The sequence below is a fragment of the Dromiciops gliroides genome, chromosome 2 (genome assembly GCF_019393635.1).
Source record: "Dromiciops gliroides isolate mDroGli1 chromosome 2, mDroGli1.pri, whole genome shotgun sequence".
Taxonomy (NCBI): domain Eukaryota; kingdom Metazoa; phylum Chordata; class Mammalia; order Microbiotheria; family Microbiotheriidae; genus Dromiciops; species Dromiciops gliroides.
Window position 1 is genome coordinate 175,839,399 of NC_057862.1, and position 20,422 is coordinate 175,859,820.

Below are 20,422 nucleotides of genomic sequence, written 5' to 3' on the forward strand. Positions count from 1 at the left end.
CATAAAGAAAACAAAACAAAACAAAACAAAACAAAAAATAGGGGCAGCAAGGTTCACACAGTCAATAGAGAGCTGTTCCTGGAGTCAGGAATACCTGAGTTCAAATACAGCTTCAGACACCAACTCACTATGTTATCCTGGAACAGTCTTTTAACTTTGTGCCTCAGTTTCTTCAACTGTAAAATGGGACTAATAACAGCACCTACCTCACAGGATTGTTGTAAGGGTCAAATGAGATAATATTTGAAAAGCAGCACAGTACTTGGCAAGTAGTAGGTTCTTAATAAATGCTCATTTCCTTCTCCCCAGATTGAGGTGAGATAATGTATTTAAACCAGTAGATGCTATACAAATGCTTATTATTCCACTTTACTGTATAATAATATTCGTTTACATTCACATACTACAATTGATTCAGTGATTCCCCAACCGATGGGTACCTACTTTGCTTCCAATTTCACAAAAAGTGTTGCTATAAATGTTTATGTATACATGGGTTCTTTCCCTCTGTTCATTCCCTCCCCAGGACACATGCCTGGCAGTAGTATTGGTGGGTCATAGAGTACATGCATTTGAGCATCTTTCTAACTATACTTCCAAATTGTTCTCCAGAATGACTGGACCACTTTAGAGCTCACCAACAGTCTCAACTCACTTCTGACACTCAGAACTCCCCACGCCCAAGTCATGAAGTTGGAAGAAGGGCCCAGGAATGTGGATCAGGGAGGCTATGGTGGGAATGGGGGGGGGGGCAGCAACAGAGCTAGGGGTTGGAAGGAGTCTGGACCTGGAGACCCCAGGGTAAGGTTTGGGGAGGGCTCGCCTATTCTCTCTATCTCCCTCTGGGTGGGCTCCCAATTCCTGCCAGCTGTGGAATGTGAGGCTTGTCCAGGGAGATATTTTTGCTCCCTTTGGAGCTGCCCCCGCCCGCTGGAACTCAGACCCTGCGAGATCTCCGTGCCTTAACAATGACGACCACTTCCAATTGTTTCCTATCCCTCAGGGGGTGGGGGAGAGCGCTGCTTGGAAAGAGGGGGGGAGGGGGACTGGGGGAAATACTTCTGGTGACAACAGTCCTTTCTAAATCCGGCCAGGGACGGGGTGCGGGTGGGGGTGGGAGCACCCTTCAGTTCCATATATAAGGCCCCTGAGACCAGAGCTGCTTCCACATTCTTCTCTCCTTGTTTCTCTCTCTCTCTTTTTCTCTGTGTCTGACTTGCTAATCTCAGGTAGGAGTGGTAAGCCTGTGACCTCCCCGTGATGTGCCTGGGCCACCTTGGATTGGGAGGGGACAGGAGGTGCTCACAGAGAAGGGATTGGCTTAGAGGGATAGGTCTAGTTATCCCTGAGGGGCTGTACACCTGTGCAGGTGGACCTGAAAGGTGAAGGCAAGTGTATGGGGGGGGTATATATAATGGTTATATGGATCTGTACTAGTTATGAAGAGGGCTGTGTGTGTATGTGTTTGGGAGGGCAGGGTTGAGCATATGAAAAGATATTTCCAAGAAAGTGATGTGCCCAGTAACCTGCATGCTATGTGTTAGATATGTAAAGTGTAGGCAAACATGGCATATGAAATTGTGTTTGTCTAGATTTGTGTGTCCATGTCTTGATGAATCATATTAGGGAAGGGTTTTATGAACATATGTCTCTATGGGTATGGATCCCCCTATTAGTGAAAGTAGAGATAACAGAGAGAATGAGATTTCATACCATTTATACCACTTGTTGATCACCTGGAAATATGGGACACATAAAAACATGTGTCCAGGTATGTATAATGTATGTCTATGAGCCCAGGCATTATGTAAATTATTGTGTGTCTAATTATAGTTATGTGTATAATTAAGAATGGATCCCACTTGCATGTACGTATTCATGACATCAGGTATACATGTATGCTCAGGGATGTAGATCTATATTGAGATAGATATATAGAGTCAGATATAGATTATATCCCGGGTATAATCTGGAATATAATCTATATCTGAATCGATATATCTATCTCAATATAGATCTACATATATGTATGTGTGTATACCTGATGACATACATACATACATTCAAGTGGCATCAGTATGCATACATATTTGTGTGCATACATGCATGTTTATGTGGGTATGTATATGGATGTGCATGTGCATATACACATAACACACATGAACATGTATATAAATGGAATATTGGTCTTCGAGTCAGAAAGTCCGAATCGAAGAAAAAACACTGGACTTGGAGTTAGAGTATTGGGGTTTTCCCTTTGACTCTGGCTACTTACTACTTAGGTGGTGTTGGGAAAGTCACTAAACCTCTTTAGGCCTCAGTTTCTTCATCTGAAAAATGGAGAGACCTAGATGAGATGATCTTTAAAGTTCTTTCCAGCTCTCAATCCCATGACCCTATGACTTAAGCAGAATTTATGAGCTACACAACTCTGAGCAAGTCACTTAATTTCTTTGTGCCTCATTTTCTACATTTTTTAAAAAAAGGATTATAACACTTATATTTCCTGGCTTCTAATGTTGCAGGTGAAATGCTTTGTAAACTTTAAAACAGTATAAATATAGGAATTATTATTATTATTAATAATAATAATAACATTAATATTTCCCCACAACACCCCAGGCAGCCTGGCAGTCAGTGCAAATATTTTTGCTTCCTTTTGACAGATGAGGAAATTGAGTCACAAGGTAGTTAAGTGACTTACCCAAGGTTATACAATTAATAAGTAGAAGAGCTGTGATTTTAACTCTAGTTTCCAGCACTATCTCCTAATTATTATTATGTAAATATGTCTGCAAGATATATTTGAATCTACTTTGGAGGCATGGTTGGTTGAAGGATGTGGTCCAGACCTGTGATTTCCTCGGTGTGGGGAAATCATAGTGTGGGAGCTGCTTTCACTGATGGATATGGGCATACCCTGACACACTAAGATGTTTAGGGACCTGCTCAGGCTCCCACAGCCACAATGAATCAAAGTCAGGGCTTGAATTCAGGTCTTACTCCAAGGCAGGCTATATATAATAACTAGCATTTATGTAGCTTTTTAATGTTTGCAAAATGCTTTACATATGTTAACTTATTTCATCCTCATAACAATCCTGTGAAGAAGGTGATATTATTTTTCTCATTTCATAAATGAGGAAACTGAGGCACAGAGAGGTTAACTTACCCAGGGTCCCATAGCTAGTAAGTATCTGAGGCATGATTTGGACTCAGGTCTTCCTGAACCCAAGTCCTGAGCACTATCTACTGAGCTGCCCCTATACCACACTGTCCTTCATAGGAGACACATTGGTGTACATTTTGGGAGTAGAGGTATTCATTAGAAAGTGTGTGTATGCATTTGGAATGTGTACAGGTGTGTGTGTGTGTGTGTGTGTGTGTGTGTGTGTGTGTGTGTAAATGCACACATGCACCTATAAGGAGAAGTGTGTGATGGATGTGTATGAGGGGTGTGTCTGACTGGGGATGCATGGTGTGTCACTTACCTGCTGAGTAGATGGATGTACTCAGAGATACATCACTTTAGCATGTTCTAGGTGTGTTTCTAGCATAGTGAGACTGATGACTCTAGTAGTTTATGAAAATTCGAGTTATTCATTAGTAGCCACACTTTCTATAAACCATGAACACATGCATGGAAAGGGTGTCCGAAGGAGTGAGGGCAATTAAGGTTCAAGGCTCAACCACCATCGGGAAACCAAATTTGCAGCTGTTGAGACTAAAGCTCTGATCTAGAGGGTATGATGTCTGGGAGAAGGGTGGGGGAGGGAAGAGCAAAGCTGACCACCCTCACCCCCAGTCCCAAGAGTTGGGGGCAGGGGGACACACAGGCTCCTGAGGATAACCAGATTGAAGGAAAGTGAGGGTAGGGCCAGAGAAAGGCAAAGGCGATGGGGTTTGCCAGGCTGTGGGGTAAGGGGCCTCCTGTTCCCTTCCCCTGATGTTTCCTTTCTGCTTTCCAGGTCCCCTGCAGGCTTATCTTCTTCCTGTAGACTCTTTTGAGAAGAAGCCAAGGTAAGTGGTTGGGAGAGGGCTGGTGAGGTGATAGGACATGAGAGGAAGGGAGGATAAAAGTAGAGTCCAGCAACCCTAGAGCTTAGGGAGTTTGGGAGTTCTCCCTGCCTTCTTCTGGGAGTCTCCAGATAATGACTTGGAACCCATAGGGAGTGCACCAATGGAGGGATGAAATGAGGGAAAGGAAAGGGACATACCTAGAGAATCTCCCCAACCCACATAGTTCAGACCCAAAGCACAAGCACATTTTCCAAATGGGGGTGTCTCCAGTCTGAACAAATATCTTTTACTTCATTTTCCTTTGCTGCTGGATGTCAATGACTTAGTTGTTCCTCTATAGGAAAGGTGGATTGAGGAAACAGGAGGTGTACCATGGGGTTTAATCTTGTTGCAGAGACTGGAAAGGAAGAAGGAGGAGACAGAGAGATCAGTCTGTTTTTCCCCCTCAGGTGTAGCCATGGGTGATGCTGAGATGGCCGCGTTTGGGGCAGCTGCCCCCTTCCTTCGCAAATCAGAGAAGGAACGGCTAGAGGCACAAACCCGGGCCTTTGACCTCAAGAAGGATGTCTTTGTGCCTGATGACAAGGAAGAGTTTGTCAAAGCCAAGATTGTGTCTCGGGAGGGGGGCAAAGTCACCGCCGAGACTGAGAATGGCAAGGTGGGTCACAGGGCAGGTAGGAATGGCCAGAGGTCCCAATGTGGGTAGACTGTTTTGACTATAACTGAGGTCCCATCCCATAAACCCAAAGGTCCCCCATTCTTCCCCTGTCTTAGGGATCTATACCACCCCACTTTCACTTAGGTGATCCCCAAATTCAAACTCCCCTTCTCCCTTGGGGATCTTGGTTTTCCCTCCAACCTCCTGGTCCTCCACCTCCCTCCTAAAGACCTGACCCCCAATCCCCCAACCATCTCCAGTCCCCTCAGGAATCTTTAGCTATCCTTTCCCCAATGAACCTTAACTCCTGATGTTCTTCCAAGAGTTTGAGAAGGATGAATCGGGAAAGTGTAACCTGATGATGGCAACTGGGGTGTGGTCTATCATAGACGGTGACAGTAAAAGAAGACCAGGTCATGCAGCAGAACCCACCCAAGTTTGACAAGATTGAGGATATGGCGATGCTGACCTTCCTGCACGAGCCTGCAGTGCTGTACAACCTCAAGGACCGCTATGCCTCCTGGATGATCTATGTGAGTGCCCCATTCCAAGACCAGCCCTCTTTCTTCCCTCCCTCTCCACAATGGAAAGTGGCATCATCCTTGGCACTATCATTATCAATTCTATCTCCAGACTCTCCCACCTGTTCTCCTCCTTCTATTCCCACTGTCACCACCACCCTAATTCAGGATCTGATTATCTCTTGCCCAAACTATTATAACAGTCTCTTAATTAGTCTCCATGATCTAGTCCTCCAATCTCACTCCCTTTCAAAACATCAGTGTCAGATTCATCCTCCTCAAGGACAACTCTGACTACATCACTCCTGTATTCTAAAAACTTCAGTAGCTCTGCATTGCCCAGTGAATCAAACCCAAACTTCTTAGCCCGGCATTTAAGGCTTTACACAACCTGGTCACAAGTCTACTTTTTCCAGCTGTATTTCACATAACTCCCCTTTATATATTCCATGCTCCAGCCCAGCTAGGTTATTCATGTATTCAGAAATTCATCTCGTACTTTCTAGGAAGAACAAGTGTTAGACTTGGGATCAAGAAGATAGGAGTTCAGATTCTATCTCAGACACTCACTAGCTGTGTGACCACGGGCAAGTCCCTTGCAGTCTCAGATTCCAAAATGGAGATAACAATAGATCATTATGAAAATCAAATGAGATTATATACATGAAGATTTTCAAGTTGTAAATCACTAGATCAATATTAATTACTATCACCATTATCATTATTCCATGCCTTTGTTCATGGCATTTCCTTCCTTCTCCAACCCAACTCTACCCGCTAAAATCTTTCAAAAGCCCAGGTCAAATGGTATTTCTTCCATAAATCTTTCCCTGTTCCCCCAGCTAGAAATTCCCTCCTTCCTAAAAACAAAACAAAACCCCAACAAACTTATAACACTTGGTAAATCTCTCATGAACCTATTATGTTCAATTTTGTGCTATAGTTATTTGAATATACCTTTTTTCCCCTATGGGGTTGTGAGTTCTTTGAAAGCAAAGACCATATCTTATTCATCCTTATATCTCCCTTAGCACCTAATACAGTGACTTGCACAAAGTCAACACCCCCTAACTACTTGCTGAACATGCTGAATTCAGATGTTTTCATTCTGATTTACACATTCTTTACCCTTTGGAAGCCAGATGTTTCTGCGCTTTATATCCAGATGCTATCATTCACTTAGTCTACATATAATCACCCTTTGATTCAATAATAATTTCTTGATAGGCATAATTTTTTTACTCCTTCAATGAACTCAACATTTTTCTCCTTTTCCTCTTTTTGCATCCTTTTATATGTGTGTAGCTCTCTTGTTTGACAAGAAAGAGACTCACAGGCACAAAAACAGATACAGAGACATAATCACAAAAAGACAGAGAGAAAGAAGCTTGAGAAAAACAGAGACAGAGACAGAGACATGAACAGAGAGACCCTGAGAAAAGAGAGACAGAGACACACAGAGAATCAGATACAGAGAGAGACAGACATGGAGACACAGAGATATAAAGACAGAAAAAGACAGAGACATAATGAGATAGACAAAAAAGACTCCATGTGTATATGCGTTTCCCATTTCTGAATCTATGAGTCCTCTTTCCTCCTCCCCACCCCACACTGTCTCTGACCCTCCTCTCTCTGTCTCTCTCTCTCTCTCTGCTACAGACCTACTCCGGCCTCTTCTGTGTCACTGTCAACCCCTACAAGTGGCTGCCAGTGTACAACGCAGAGGTGGTGGCTGCCTACAGGGGCAAAAAGAGGAGTGAAGCTCCACCCCACATCTTCTCCATTTCTGACAATGCCTATCAGTACATGCTGACAGGTGAGGAAATACCCCATGCCTTCCTGAGCAGGGCCCAAATGAGGAAACTCCCACACTCACCTCCTTCCTCCTCAGAAAGAATAGGAAATTGGGAATATTGAATGAAAGGCAAGGACAGTTGTCTGGTTGGGGAGAGGGGGACAGAAAGAATGTCAGAGAGGATGAAGAAGTAGGAATTACTTCTGCATTCCCTGACTCTCTCCTTTCCATTTTCTTCTGGCAGATAGAGAAAATCAGTCTATCCTCATCACGTGAGTAAAACTCCTATCCTGGTCCTGTCTAGTACACACCCCTACCATCAAATCCCAAATCCAGGATCCTATATCTAATCTTGAACCATTAAACCCTCTTTTCCCTCTCTTCCCCCAAATCTATCTCATCCTTCTTTCTCCTTTATTATTCCCTTTCTAGTTTTCCTTCTCTTTAACTCCTCCCTTCTCATTATTTCTCCTTTCATTCTCTCCCTCTTCTTCTCTTTCCTCTATCCTTCCTCCCTGCTCTCATTCTCTCTACTTCCTTTTCCTCATTCCTTTTCTTTCTCCTCTCTCCCTGGCTCATTTCTTATCTTCTTGCTATTCTCCCAGGAATCTTCCCTGCCCCCTCTGCATTTTGTTTCATCTGGACCTTTGTACATGGTTGGTGTACAATAGTCCTTTTTTTGACTGGTCTATTTGACCAACTGATATCATTCCCACAGCGGAGAATCCGGGGCAGGGAAGACTGTCAACACCAAGAGAGTCATCCAGTACTTTGCCGTCATCGCGGCCATTGGGGACAGAAGCAAGAAGGACCAGACCCCAGGAAAGGTTGGTTTATCAGTCTCCCAGGGAGCTGCAATCCAGAGCAGGAGAGCTAACATCCCTTACCTCTGGTTCCTCTCTCTCATTCTCTCTAGGGTACCCTAGAGGACCAGATCATCCAAGCCAACCCTGCCCTAGAGGCTTTTGGCAATGCCAAGACTGTGAGGAATGACAATTCTTCCCGCTTTGTGAGTTGTACCTGACTCCCAGTTTGGGACTTGGGCATGACTATGGGATGACTCTTAATCTGAGCCTTCCTCTTAATTCTCTCACACTTCTCCCCTCAACTCCACAGGGCAAATTCATTCGCATCCATTTTGGGGCAACAGGGAAGCTGGCATCAGCCGACATTGAGACCTGTAAGTGATGAGTTTGTTGGGGCTGACCCTGAGTTCGCTCCCAGCCCACTCCATCTGCAACTATATCACTCTTCCTGTCTCCCTTGGTCTTTCTATCCCTGCCTCTCTGTTGCTCTTATTTGTCTCCTCTCCCCTTCTCTGGTGGCTATCTTCCTGTTTCTCTCCTTCCATTACTATCCTTTCTCTTCCTTACCTCCTCTCAGACCTCCTAGAGAAGTCCCGGGTTATCTTCCAGCTTAAATCCGAGAGAGATTATCACATCTTCTACCAGATCCTGTCCAACAAGAAGCCAGAGCTGTTGGGTAAGTCAGGGTTCTTGAACAAGATAAAGCCTCTTTTGAGGGACCATGTGGTCCCCTCCATTTTTGCTGAGTTTCTGTGGTGTCTCATTCACCTCCTCTGCTGTGCTGATTTGGATGGGGCTGTGGTGGGAGAGGCAGAGGCTTACATACCTTCCTCACTCGTGTATCTTTCTCTCTAGACATGCTGCTGATTACCAACAACCCCTATGACTATGCATTCATCTCTCAGGGAGAGACCACCGTGGCTTCCATAGATGACTCTGAAGAACTCATGGCCACTGATGTGAGTGAGGGTTTGGAGGAGAGTGGCTACCAGAGTTCCCAAGGATTGGAACGAGTGGAGTCCATTCACTTGGCAAACCTAGGAGTGCTACATAAACGTTAACTACCATCATTATTACCATCAGATAAAACAGTTTTGCCCTTTGGCCTTAAGATACTAGGACCATTGATTTAGGGTAGGAAAGGACTTTAAAGGCCATCTAGCTCAAGGCCTTAATTTTTAAAATGGGAAAACTGAGGCCTAGAGAGTTTAAGTGACTTTCCTAAGGTCGATCAGGTATAAAGGGGCACATCTGATCTTCAAAACCAAGTCCTCTCACTCTAAACCCAGTGCTCTTTCCACTGTACCCAAACAAAGCATGGGAGGCTGGTTTGGCTGACCAAGCCTGGACCCCCACCCAGCTAAGCCACAGGAGACTGTTGCTGGCTGAGACAAGTCAATTGAGAACTCAGGTGAGGCAGGGGAAATCTGGCCAGCAGGCAAAGGACAGAATCCAGGAGACCAGGCCAGGCCTGTAGGCCTGGGCAGGAATGGCAGAGAGGAGAGATTCCAGGTCAACAAAGCCAATGTAACAAGCAGGGAAGCTAATATAACACCAGTGAAAAGAGCTGTGAGTGCCGATTCTATGGAAGAGACAGAGAAGCTGTTTTCTCTCTGTTTCTGCACTCCCTGCTAAGTAAGGAAACACTTAGCCCCACAGACATTGATTTCATCCAGGAGGAAGTCAGGGGGCCTACAGGGGAATCCTATTCTTGGATGGAGCAGGGATGGAGAGGTTAGGCTTATCTCACAGGCCTGGTGATCATGCATTTATCAGCATCCCTGGCCTCAGAAATCAGCCCAACCTATTTTTGAGGGGTGCCAAATCCCATGCCTGTTTACAGAGTGCCTTTGATGTGCTGGGCTTCACTCCTGAAGAGAAGAACTCCATCTACAAGCTGACAGGGGCCATCATGCACTTTGGGAACATGAAGTTTAAGCAGAAGCAGAGAGAGGAACAGGCTGAACCTGACGGCACTGAAGGTGAGAAGATGGGCAGCCTGGACTATGGAAGTAGCCTCCTAACTGGTCTTCTCAAATCTCTCCCCTCTCCAATCTGTCCTCTTCACTGCTGCCAAAATGACTTTCCTAAACTGTGGGTCTGCCCACATCACCTCCTACTCAATAAATTCCAATGGTCCCTGTTGTCCCTAGGACAAAATATGAACTCTTTTGTTTGGCATCTAAGGCCCTTCACAGACTGGTGACAAACTACCTCTCCAGACTGATTACCCATTACCCATTATTTACCTTGATCCCCTCCTACGACCCAGCAAAATGATTTTCTTACTATTCCCCATACATGAGACTGCATTTCCTTCCACCACACTTTTATCTAGCTATCCCCTTTGCCTGGAATATACTCCACAGTCTCAGAATCATTGATTTCTTTCAAGACTCACCCTTAAGAGCCACTTCCATACAAAGCCTCTCCTGATCTCCACAGCTGTGGAGCCTTGATTTCCTCATCTGTAAAATGGGGTAATAATAGCACCTGCCTTCCAGGGTGGTTGTGAGGAGAACATGAAATAATACTTGTAAAGCATTTTTCATATCATAAAAAGTTATATAAATGTCAACTATTATATTAGCTATTATTAATATTATACTCCCTGGCACATAGTAGGCATTTAATAAATGCTTTTTTGTTCAATAATTGAATTTAATTAATTTATTAATTTATTCATTAATTGAATTAATGAAGAAATAACAGAATTGATCTGAAAGTGAGTCAGTTCTTTCACTGGTATCTATCACAACTTTCTCCTCTATCTGCCTTTCCAGAGGCTGACAAGTCAGCCTACCTCATGGGCCTGAACTCAGCTGACCTCCTAAAGGGGCTGTGCCACCCAAGGGTGAAGGTGGGCAATGAATATGTCACCAAGGGACAAAATGTCCAGCAGGTGAGTCTTCTCCTGAGGACGATGAGATCATGGATACCAGGGGGATGGGACAGGGCTGTCTGTTCCTAGGATGATGGATTTGATTTCCCTTGACTATGCATCCTACCTATGCTTTTTACCATGATCATTGGTATCCTTCTCTTACCTCTAGGTGTCATATGCCATTGGAGCTCTTGCCAAGTCAGTCTATGAGAAGATGTTCAACTGGATGGTGACAAGGATCAATGCCACACTGGAAACCAAGCAGCCACGCCAGTATTTCATTGGTGTCCTTGACATTGCTGGCTTTGAGATCTTTGATGTGAGTGAGGGGAGCCTGGAATGACAGTATCTATGCTTCCTTCCCTCATCTGTGGGAAAATCGGCAATATTATTTGCCAGTATCAGGTGGCAAGGAAGGTAGGAGGGGGTTAGAGAGAACAACTTTTTTTTTTTTTTTGGTGGGGCAATGAGGGTTAAGTGACTCGCCCAGGGTCACACAGCCAGTAAGTGTCAAGTGTCTGAGGCCACACTTGAACTCAGGTCCTCCTGAATCCCTTTGCTACCTAGCTGCCCCCAGAACAGCTCTTTCTAATACAGAGAGTCCACCATAATAATCCAGCTCTATCAATTTCCGCCCTCTCTACTCCCCAACAAATCATCCCTCCACTCTGTTGAAAATCCAGTGTCTTCCCCACCTATATGCCATATTCACTGAGTGACTCACCTATCCCACTCTCTCCCTTCTGTCCCCTCCAGTTCAACAGCTTCGAGCAGCTCTGCATCAACTTCACCAATGAGAAACTGCAACAGTTTTTCAATCACCACATGTTTGTGCTGGAGCAGGAGGAGTACAAGAAAGAGGGCATTGAATGGGAGTTCATTGACTTTGGCATGGACCTACAGGCCTGCATCGACCTCATTGAGAAGGTGCCCAGTCCATGCTTCCTTGGCCCCTGCCCCCACACAGCATCATGTCCATGCCAAGACACATAGTCTAAGGAAAAAAATTAGAATCAAGAATCAAGTTAGAAACTAAGGACAAGAAGTTAGACTCCTTCTTCTCAATCCTTTTTTTTCAATCCCTTCTGGAATTACTAGGATCAAGAGAAGCCCTTCCCTTCCCCAGCATCTGTGGTCTCCATCCCTCCCTAGCCCTTCCATCAGGGTACCTCTTCCCCCATACCACTGATCTAATATATTCAGCTGTTCTGACTTCCAGCCATCAGCAAAACAGGAAATTTGGGAGTGGAGCAAGGGGCAGGGAGTACAGCTCACACTTTTTACCTCTGACAACTCAAGAATTTGTAGAATATGGTGATGGCAAAAAATAGTGATAATGAGGATGAGGATGATAATAACTCAAACTTTCACTTAGATATTGTAGGACTTAGAACAGGAAGACACTTTAGAGTTCCTCCCATTCCAAGCTTCTTTTTACAGATGAGGAAACTGAGATCCAGGGAAGTGAGGTGAATTGCTCAAGGTCACATAGATAATAAAGAGCAGGTCCAGGATTCAAACCAAAGGGTACAACTCCAAGTTCATTGCACTTTCCACTACACTGTCTCCTAGAGGCTAAGGTCTCTTTTCTCTAGAAACTCTTTTTTTTTTGGGGGGGGGGTTGAGGCAATTGGGGTTAAGTGACTTGCCCAGGGTCACACAGCTAGTAAGTGTTAAGTGTCTGAGGCCAGATTTGAACTCAGGTCCTCCTGACTCCAGGGCCGGTGCTCTATCCACTGTGCTAACTAGCTGCCCCCTCTCTAGAAACTCTTTATCAATACCATTCAATATTCACCTTTAGAATCAGAATTCTACCTTCCATCATCCCTTATTTCATTTCCTTCTTCCCTGCCTCACTTCCTTTCTTTCTTCTCCACAGCCCATGGGCATAATGTCCATCCTGGAGGAGGAATGTATGTTCCCCAAGGCCACTGACATGACCTTCAAGGCCAAACTCTATGACAACCACTTGGGCAAGTCCAACAACTTCCAGAAGCCCCGCAACATCAAAGGGAAGCAGGAAGCCCACTTCTCCCTGATACACTATGCCGGAACTGTGGATTATAACATCCTGGGCTGGCTGCAAAAGAACAAGGACCCCCTCAACGAGACTGTGGTGGGCCTCTACCAGAAGTCTTCCCTCAAGCTGCTCAGCAACCTATTTGCCAACTATGCTGGGGCTGATGCACGTAAGAAGAGTGGGAAGCAGGGAACTCGTGAGGACTGACTAGTCAGTGGAACCTTAGGAGATGACCTTGGCTATAGAAATATAGGGATGTTATCAAAATCTTGGTGTTAAGTTATACCCCAAGATTCACATATCCAGTGGGAAGGAGGGATGAGACAAGAACACCAAGATATTGGCCTTTTCAGGGAGGGGGTAGTCCAACAGACCACCTGAATGGCAGAGCTGCAAAGAAATAGTCAATAGTCCTCCTTCCCTGCCCATGTCCCTGCCCTTGTCTTCATGCTAAGATTGTCTTCCTTCTTGATCATCTTCTCTACAGCTGTTGAGAAGGGCAAAGGCAAAGCCAAGAAAGGTTCTTCTTTCCAGACGGTGTCTGCCCTGCACAGGGTGAGTGTCCCCCTCCAATCTACATCAGAAACATGATCCTCACATTTCCCTAACAGCTAGTCCCTCCTCTCCTATCATCTTTCTTCTTTCTCCCCCCTTCTTCCTCTCACTTCCCTTCACACTTGGCTCCTTCGTCTATCACTATTTTCTCCTCTTTTCCTACTTCTCTTTATTTCTCCTCCCCATCTCCCCCTCTCCTCACTTTCATTGTCTTTCCTTTTTCCCTTTTCCACTTACTTTCCCCTTTTTCTATTTCCACTTTCTCCTCATCACCCATTTCCATTATTTTCCTTTCCCTTCTCTTTTTGTTTTGCCTCCAATCCCTCCTCTTCTTACAGCTCCTCTTCTCTCCTCTTTCCTTCCCTTCCTCTTTCCTTCCCTTCCTCTCTCCTCTCCTTTTCTTTCTCATTTTTCTTCCTCTTCTTCCTTCTTTTCTGACTTCAGGAGAACCTGAACAAACTCATGACCAACCTCCGTTCTACTCATCCTCACTTTGTGCGTTGCATCATTCCCAATGAGACCAAGTCTCCAGGTGAGACCAGGACATCCAGGAAACCTCAGCCCATTTCTGGACATGCCCTGCCCAGGGACAGTCCCTTACTGAGACACTTCCCAAATCAGTATTATAGGAAAAGGGGGCTCTATTCTCCACCATCATTCTCCCCCAAATCACATAATGCTTTCCACTCTCATAAATTTTCCATAACCTCTCCGTTTCTCTAGCCCCTCATTTATCTATCTTTCCTTCCTCTTCTCTTGTTCATAGGAGTGATGGACAACCCCCTGGTAATGCACCAGCTACGCTGTAATGGGGTGCTTGAGGGGATCCGAATCTGCAGGAAGGGCTTCCCCAACCGCATCCTCTATGGGGACTTCCGACAGAGGTAGGTGAGGGTCCATAGGAAAAAATATTTAGGTTTGGAGAGAGGGCTAGATTAAAAGTGGTTGGAAGCTCTTGCTTCTACCCCGATGGGTTGAGACTCGGGGAGGGGTAATTTTCCATTCAGAAAACAACCACACAATAAGATGGCCATCTCCACTTCTCCCATCAGGTATCGGATTCTGAACCCAGCAGCCATCCCTGAGGGTCAGTTCATCGACAGCAGGAAGGGGGCAGAGAAGCTGCTTGGCTCCCTGGACATTGACCATAATCAGTACAAGTTTGGCCACACCAAGGTGAGGGAGGCAGGGCCATAGGGGAAAGGGCTGAGGGAGAAAATATAAGAACTTCCCCAAAGGGAAAGGGTGTGAGGTCACAGCTGGGAGAAGAGCAGAGGGAGGGAAAGAGATGCTGCTAGTCCTTTATTACTCACCATATCTTACTTATCCCATCAGTGTCATCTCATGTCTTCTTTTTACTTCTACTTACTCCTAGGAATCAGAGTCCTCCCTATGCCCCAACTTTTCTCTGGTGTCTAGGAAAACATACTAGGAAAAGGGAAATTAAATCTCTACCACTAGACTTTGGAATTTCATATATCTTTCATAATGGATACACACACTCAGCTCCCCTAGTCCTTTACTCCTCCCCTTCCAATTTTTGCCTGGGAATATTATCAAAACTTTTCCCATTGAGATAGCCTTCACTCTCCCTCTCTTTAACACACATACCTTCTTCTCAGGTGTTTTTCAAGGCTGGGCTGCTGGGTCTTCTGGAGGAGATGAGAGATGAGAGACTTTCCCGCATCATCACCCGAATCCAGGCCCAATCCAGGGGTGTTCTCTCTCGTATGGAATTCAAGAAGATCCTGGAAAGAAGGTGAGAAATGTTATGAGAAAGGTTCCCCGGCCTTCATTTCAATGCTGGGTCATATCAGGGGAAATTTTCCCTATAGTCTTCAAAAGAAAGGAGGGGAGGGAAGAGGAGAGGAGAGGAGAGGAGAGGAGAGGAGAGGAGAGGAGAGGAGAGGAGAGGAGAGGAGAGGAGAGGAGAGGAGAGGAGAGGAGAGGAGAGGAGAGGAAAGGAAACACAGAGGCAGAGGCAGTGTCCCCAGAGCTGGTGGTGGGGTGGGCACTTATAGGAACTAGAAGTTATAGAGAGAACATTTTTCAGGAGCCTGACAAAAAGGGGAGTGGATGTGAGAGACTTGCCATTGACTCTTTTCTCTGGGTTTCCGCAGAGACTCCTTGTTGATAATTCAATGGAATATTCGAGCTTTCATGAGTGTCAAGAATTGGCCCTGGATGAAGCTTTTCTTCAAGATCAAGCCATTGTTGAAGAGTGCAGAGACAGAGAAGGAGATGGCCACTATGAAGGAAGAGTTTGGGAAGCTCAAAGAAGCCCTGGAGAAGTCAGAAGCAAGACGCAAGGAACTGGAAGAGAAGATGGTGTCTTTGCTGCAGGAGAAGAATGACCTGCAGTTACAAGTCCAGGCGGTGAGCCCCAAGGGCCCCTCCAACTTTCTCTTTCTCACTCTCCTTCCTCAATTTCCCTCTCAGGAATGTTTTCCCATATCCACAGCAAGAACATGCCCAATGTCACTAAATCCATCATCATGGTTCCTTCTCCCTCCAAAAAGAAAAAAAAGGCTTCTAGAAGCAAGACATTCTAGATGGATCATTAGCAAAGGGTTCTCATTAAGCAGTGAGCAAACCCCAAACCCTCTGCATCTCCCTTGCTCAGATCCTGATGGAACTGTGCTCTTCTGGTGTTTTTTTTTGGGGGGGGGCAATGGGGGTTAAGTGACTTGCCCAAGGTCACACAGCTAGTAAGTGTCAAGTGTCTGAGGCCAGATTTGTACTCAGGTACTCCTGAATCCAGGGCCAGTGCTCTATCCACTGTGCTATCTAGCTGCCCCAAAGTGTAATTCTTTTTTTTTTGGATGAGGCAATTGGGGTTAAGTGACTTGCCCAGGGTCACACAGCCAGTAAGTGTTAAGTGTCTGAGACCAGATTTGAACACAGGTCCTCCCGACTCCAGGGCTGGTTCTCTATCCACTGTGCTACCTAGCTGCCCCATAACTGTGCTCTTCTAATAGGTTTATATATCTGATAATCACATTTTTTATTATGATGAATGCTTTTCAAAGCACCTAAATATCTAATTTCTCATTTGATGTTCACAGTTCCCCTGTAAGGAGAGGTTTTATTAGCCCCACTTTTCAGACAGGAATACAGAGTTTCAGAGAGATTAAATAACCTGCCCCAGTCACCCAGCAAGTGAGGGACAGATCTCTTCATGCCTAATCAGATTCTCCTTTTGCTAGAGTTAAATAGTTGCCTCTTTAGAGTAGTCACAATCTGTACTGTAATAGAGTTTACCTACACCGAGGAAGTCACAGATCCATCGAAATATTGAAGCAGAGTCATTTCTTGAGATTCTTTTCTTTCTTTTCTTTGTTCTCACTCATTTCTCATTCTCTCCTTCTTCCTACCAAGTGGAAAGGAAAGAGAGGACAGAAAAAGAGATAGGGATAGGAACTAGACCTGTATTTACATTGATATTCCCTCTACCAAAGCAAGTCTTTTCTACCTATAATCTTAGAGAATTATCTATAGCACTGAGAAGATAACTGATTTATTTACTCAGGGGCACAAAGCCAGCTTGTGTCAGAAGCAGGATTTGAATCTGGGCCTGGCCAGCTCTTTATTCACTTAAAGAAATTCCTATTCCATTCCCTCTCTAGTACTTCCTTCTTCTTCTTTTTCTTTTCTTTCTTTTTTTTTTTTTTTTTTGGTGGGGCAATGAGGATTAAGTGACTTGCCCAGGGTTGTATTTCCTTATTCTAAGCCACATTTCCCCTGTTTCTTTCTCTTCCTGCCTTCTCTGAAAGTTAATATAGTCTGGGAAGCCCCAGGAAGGTCTGGGATCTAAATATGGGAGGGGGGCACTGTCCATCCCAACCAGCACATTTCCCTATAAGGATTGGGACCCCTCTCCTCTCACCCCATCCTCCTCATTCGAGTGAGGACACAGCTCCAGCTGATGGGCCTCCAAAGCATCCTCACCCTTGACCTTGCCCTCAGGAACAAGACAACCTGGCAGATGCAGAAGAGCGCTGTGACCAGCTGATCAAAAACAAGATCCAGCTGGAGGCCAAGGTAAAGGAGCAGACAGAGCGCCTGGAGGATGAGGAGGAGATGAATGCTGAGCTCACCGCCAAGAAGCGAAAGCTGGAGGATGAGTGCTCAGAGCTCAAGAGGGACATAGATGACCTGGAGCTGACCTTGGCCAAGGTAGAGAAGGAGAAACACGCAACGGAGAACAAGGTGAGTAGAGGTTCCCACCTGGCTGATTCCAGCCAGCATGGCAGCTAGTGGTACCCAGGTTTGCAGGATTTTAAATTCTGTGATTATCAAAGATCTGTGGATAAATGCACAGTCCATCCAGAGAATCATAGGTTCATAGATTTAGGGCTGAAAGTGCCCTCAGAAGACATGTAGTCCAACTCCTCATTTTATAGATGAGAATAAAGGCAAGGGAAATAAAATTATTTGCCCACGGTCACTCAGGCAGCAACCATCATAGCATTGCACTCTGCATTACACTGGACTCAGGCCAGGCTGATGGAACCACATCCTCCACTTAGAAACCTGAAAGGATGATTTTCCACAGCTCCCCTGTATCCCTCAACCCAGATTCTGAACTCTTCATCATCTATCAAAAGGATCTTCCTTAGAGCTAAAAAAATCTTCCCCTAATATCAGTTAACAGTGAAGTTGGAGAACAGCTCATCCCTACACTTAGTTCCACAGAGTTGAAAAGTTCTATTTCCTTTGGCCTTTTCTTTTCCAAACTGACATTGGAACTCAATGTCAACTCAACAGCTGGGTGGTGCAGTGGATAGAGTTCTGGGCCTTGAGTCAGGAAGACTCATCTTCCTGAGTTCAAATATGGCCTCAGACACTTACTAGCTGTGTGACCCTGGACAAGTCACTTAACACTGCTTGCCTCAGTTTCCTCATCTGTAAAATGAGCTAGAAAAGGAAATGGCAAACCATTCCCCACTATCTTTGTCAAGAAAATCCTACATGGGCTCATGAAGAGTCAGACAAGATTGAAAACAACTAAACAACAACAGAAATATCAACTCAATCACCATTTTCCTTAGAAGTACCATTTTTCAGTCTAAGCCATTTGAAGATTTTCTTTTCAAATTCCATTTACATTTGCTATCTCCATATCATTGCATCCATTTCTATCCTCTGAATTCTCAAGTTTCTCCATATCCTTTTTTTCCTCCTCGGGGCAATGAGGGTTAAGTGACTTGCCCAGGGTCACACAACTAGTAAGTGTCAAGTGTCTGAGGCCACACTTGAACTCAGGTCCTCTTGAATCCAGGGCTGGTACTTTATCCACTGTGCCACCTAGCTGCCCTCTCCATATCCTTTTTTTTTGTATATTTTTTTCTGGGGCAATGGGGGTTAAGTGATTTGCCCAGGGTAACACAGTTAGTGTCAAGTGTCTGAGGCCAGGCTTGAACTCAGGTCCTCCTGAATCCAGGGCTGGTGCTTTATCCACTGCGCCACCTAGTTGCCCCCCTTCTCCATATCCTTCTTAAAGCAGAGTCCAAAACTGGCCAAAGTATTAAACAACATTGACCACAATTGAGGAATAATCTCCTAGCTTTTCAAACCATACGCTTCACAGCAAAATTCAATATTATCCTACTTTCTTTCACAACAGCTTCTGACACTGACTCTATCCACCGAAATGTCCACTTTTCCTAAATGTGCTTTTACCATGTTCACATTTACTGATGGCTTTCCCTTCCTAGTCCTTCCTTCTCCTGCCCCCAGCTCACCAGACTAGGTAGGAGAAATTATCATCATTCTACAGGAATTACATTCATATTCCTGACAATCCCTGTCAAATGCCCTATGAAAATCTGGAGAGAAAAAAAATAGGAGAGAGAAGTAAAGTTGGTTCTGTTTCCTTCCAGTTCATTGCCTGATTTCTTTAATAACTCTGGGCTCATGGACCTAGCACTTTTATGAGGCATTGGCCTTTTCCACATATATGGAGATTTCCTGATTAACCAGATTCTACCTCTGATCCTTGTGGTGTTTGTGGATACATGGTCCCCGGCATTAAATCACTGGGAATTCCCTTTGAATACAGTCTTAAGGTACCACAATTTGGGTATGATCAGTGGCCTCAATAGGGTTGGGGTTTCTTGGATGCTAGGTCAAGAACTTAACAGAGGAAATGGCCGGGCTGGATGAGATCATTGTCAAGCTGACCAAGGAAAAGAAGGCCTTACAGGAAGCCCACCAACAAGCACTGGATGACTTACAAGCTGAGGAGGACAAAGTCAACACCCTAACTAAGGCCAAGGTCAAGCTGGAACAGCAAGTAGATGATGTAAGTAGATGGTCAGTTGAGGGACTGGAATACCATATTAGTCTGGCCTTTGATGGGTGGTGGGTAGGACTAAGGGAGAAGAATCTTTCTTTTTCATGCTATGTTCTTAGAAGAGGAAATAGGGAGAAAAGACCAACAGAATGGTTCTCAGATCCTAGTCATTGACCTAATCTCATCAGTGTAATCAGAGGTGGGTGAGGCATCTCCATTGCCAACCAAATTGAAACCAATTTTTCCTGTCTTGTACTGGAAGTTTGGGAGGCTTGATTCCCTGGGAAGGGATTCAAGTTCTTAACAATTGTGTGAGTTTCATTTCAAAAAGGGATTGTTAGCGATCCTAAGATTTTATATGAAATCTAATCTTCAGTGATCTTTCCATATAAATTTTGGGGTTCATCTATAGGTCTCTGGTTATATCTGTCTGCTATATTCTGGGCCAACACTGAACTTCTCCTAAGTTAATTTTGTCCCCTATCCTGTGATCTCTCAATTCCTGGAGTGACTGACTTCACAAGATTATCAAGGCAGGCTCTCCCATCTCACCCTGAGTTGTTGACCTATTTTCTTTCTGGATGCCAGCTGGAGGGATCCCTGGAACAGGAGAAGAAGATTCGTATGGACTTGGAGAGGGCAAAGCGAAAGCTGGAAGGTGACCTGAAACTGACCCAGGAAAGCATCATGGACCTAGAGAATGATAAGCAACAGCTGGACGAGCGGCTGAAAAAGTACAATGTCCCCCACCATCTTCCCATCCCTTACTTAGCTAAGAAAGATCATTTTTGTTGTGACTTCACAGGGATAGACCTAAGCTCCTGCTTTCTGCCTTCTTTAAGGAGGGTATTAATGAAGCCAAGGA

At 44.9% G+C, this 20,422-nt stretch overlaps 1 protein-coding gene across 2 annotated transcripts in view; it reads left to right on the plus strand.

Moving 5' to 3' along the window:
• The first annotated feature begins 1,147 nt into the window (after positions 1-1,147).
• The window catches only part of LOC122741012 (myosin-7), a 33,911-nt gene continuing 14,636 nt past the window's right edge, over positions 1,148-20,422 (plus strand). For both annotated transcript variants that reach the window (XM_043984014.1, XM_043984013.1), the window contains exons 1-25: positions 1,148-1,229; positions 3,969-4,020; positions 4,470-4,678; positions 5,068-5,211; positions 6,862-7,018; positions 7,242-7,269; positions 7,716-7,824; positions 7,914-8,006; positions 8,114-8,177; positions 8,381-8,479; positions 8,659-8,762; positions 9,647-9,785; positions 10,587-10,705; positions 10,857-11,006; positions 11,444-11,614; positions 12,567-12,876; positions 13,195-13,262; positions 13,707-13,794; positions 14,029-14,146; positions 14,315-14,438; positions 14,885-15,021; positions 15,383-15,638; positions 17,229-17,471; positions 19,390-19,566; positions 20,146-20,291. In XM_043984014.1, coding sequence (XP_043839949.1) covers positions 4,478-4,678; positions 5,068-5,211; positions 6,862-7,018; positions 7,242-7,269; positions 7,716-7,824; positions 7,914-8,006; positions 8,114-8,177; positions 8,381-8,479; positions 8,659-8,762; positions 9,647-9,785; positions 10,587-10,705; positions 10,857-11,006; positions 11,444-11,614; positions 12,567-12,876; positions 13,195-13,262; positions 13,707-13,794; positions 14,029-14,146; positions 14,315-14,438; positions 14,885-15,021; positions 15,383-15,638; positions 17,229-17,471; positions 19,390-19,566; positions 20,146-20,291 — 3,245 coding nt within the window. In that variant the 5' untranslated portion in view covers positions 1,148-1,229; positions 3,969-4,020; positions 4,470-4,477. The remainder of the gene's footprint in view (positions 1,230-3,968; positions 4,021-4,469; positions 4,679-5,067; positions 5,212-6,861; positions 7,019-7,241; positions 7,270-7,715; positions 7,825-7,913; positions 8,007-8,113; positions 8,178-8,380; positions 8,480-8,658; positions 8,763-9,646; positions 9,786-10,586; positions 10,706-10,856; positions 11,007-11,443; positions 11,615-12,566; positions 12,877-13,194; positions 13,263-13,706; positions 13,795-14,028; positions 14,147-14,314; positions 14,439-14,884; positions 15,022-15,382; positions 15,639-17,228; positions 17,472-19,389; positions 19,567-20,145; positions 20,292-20,422) is intronic.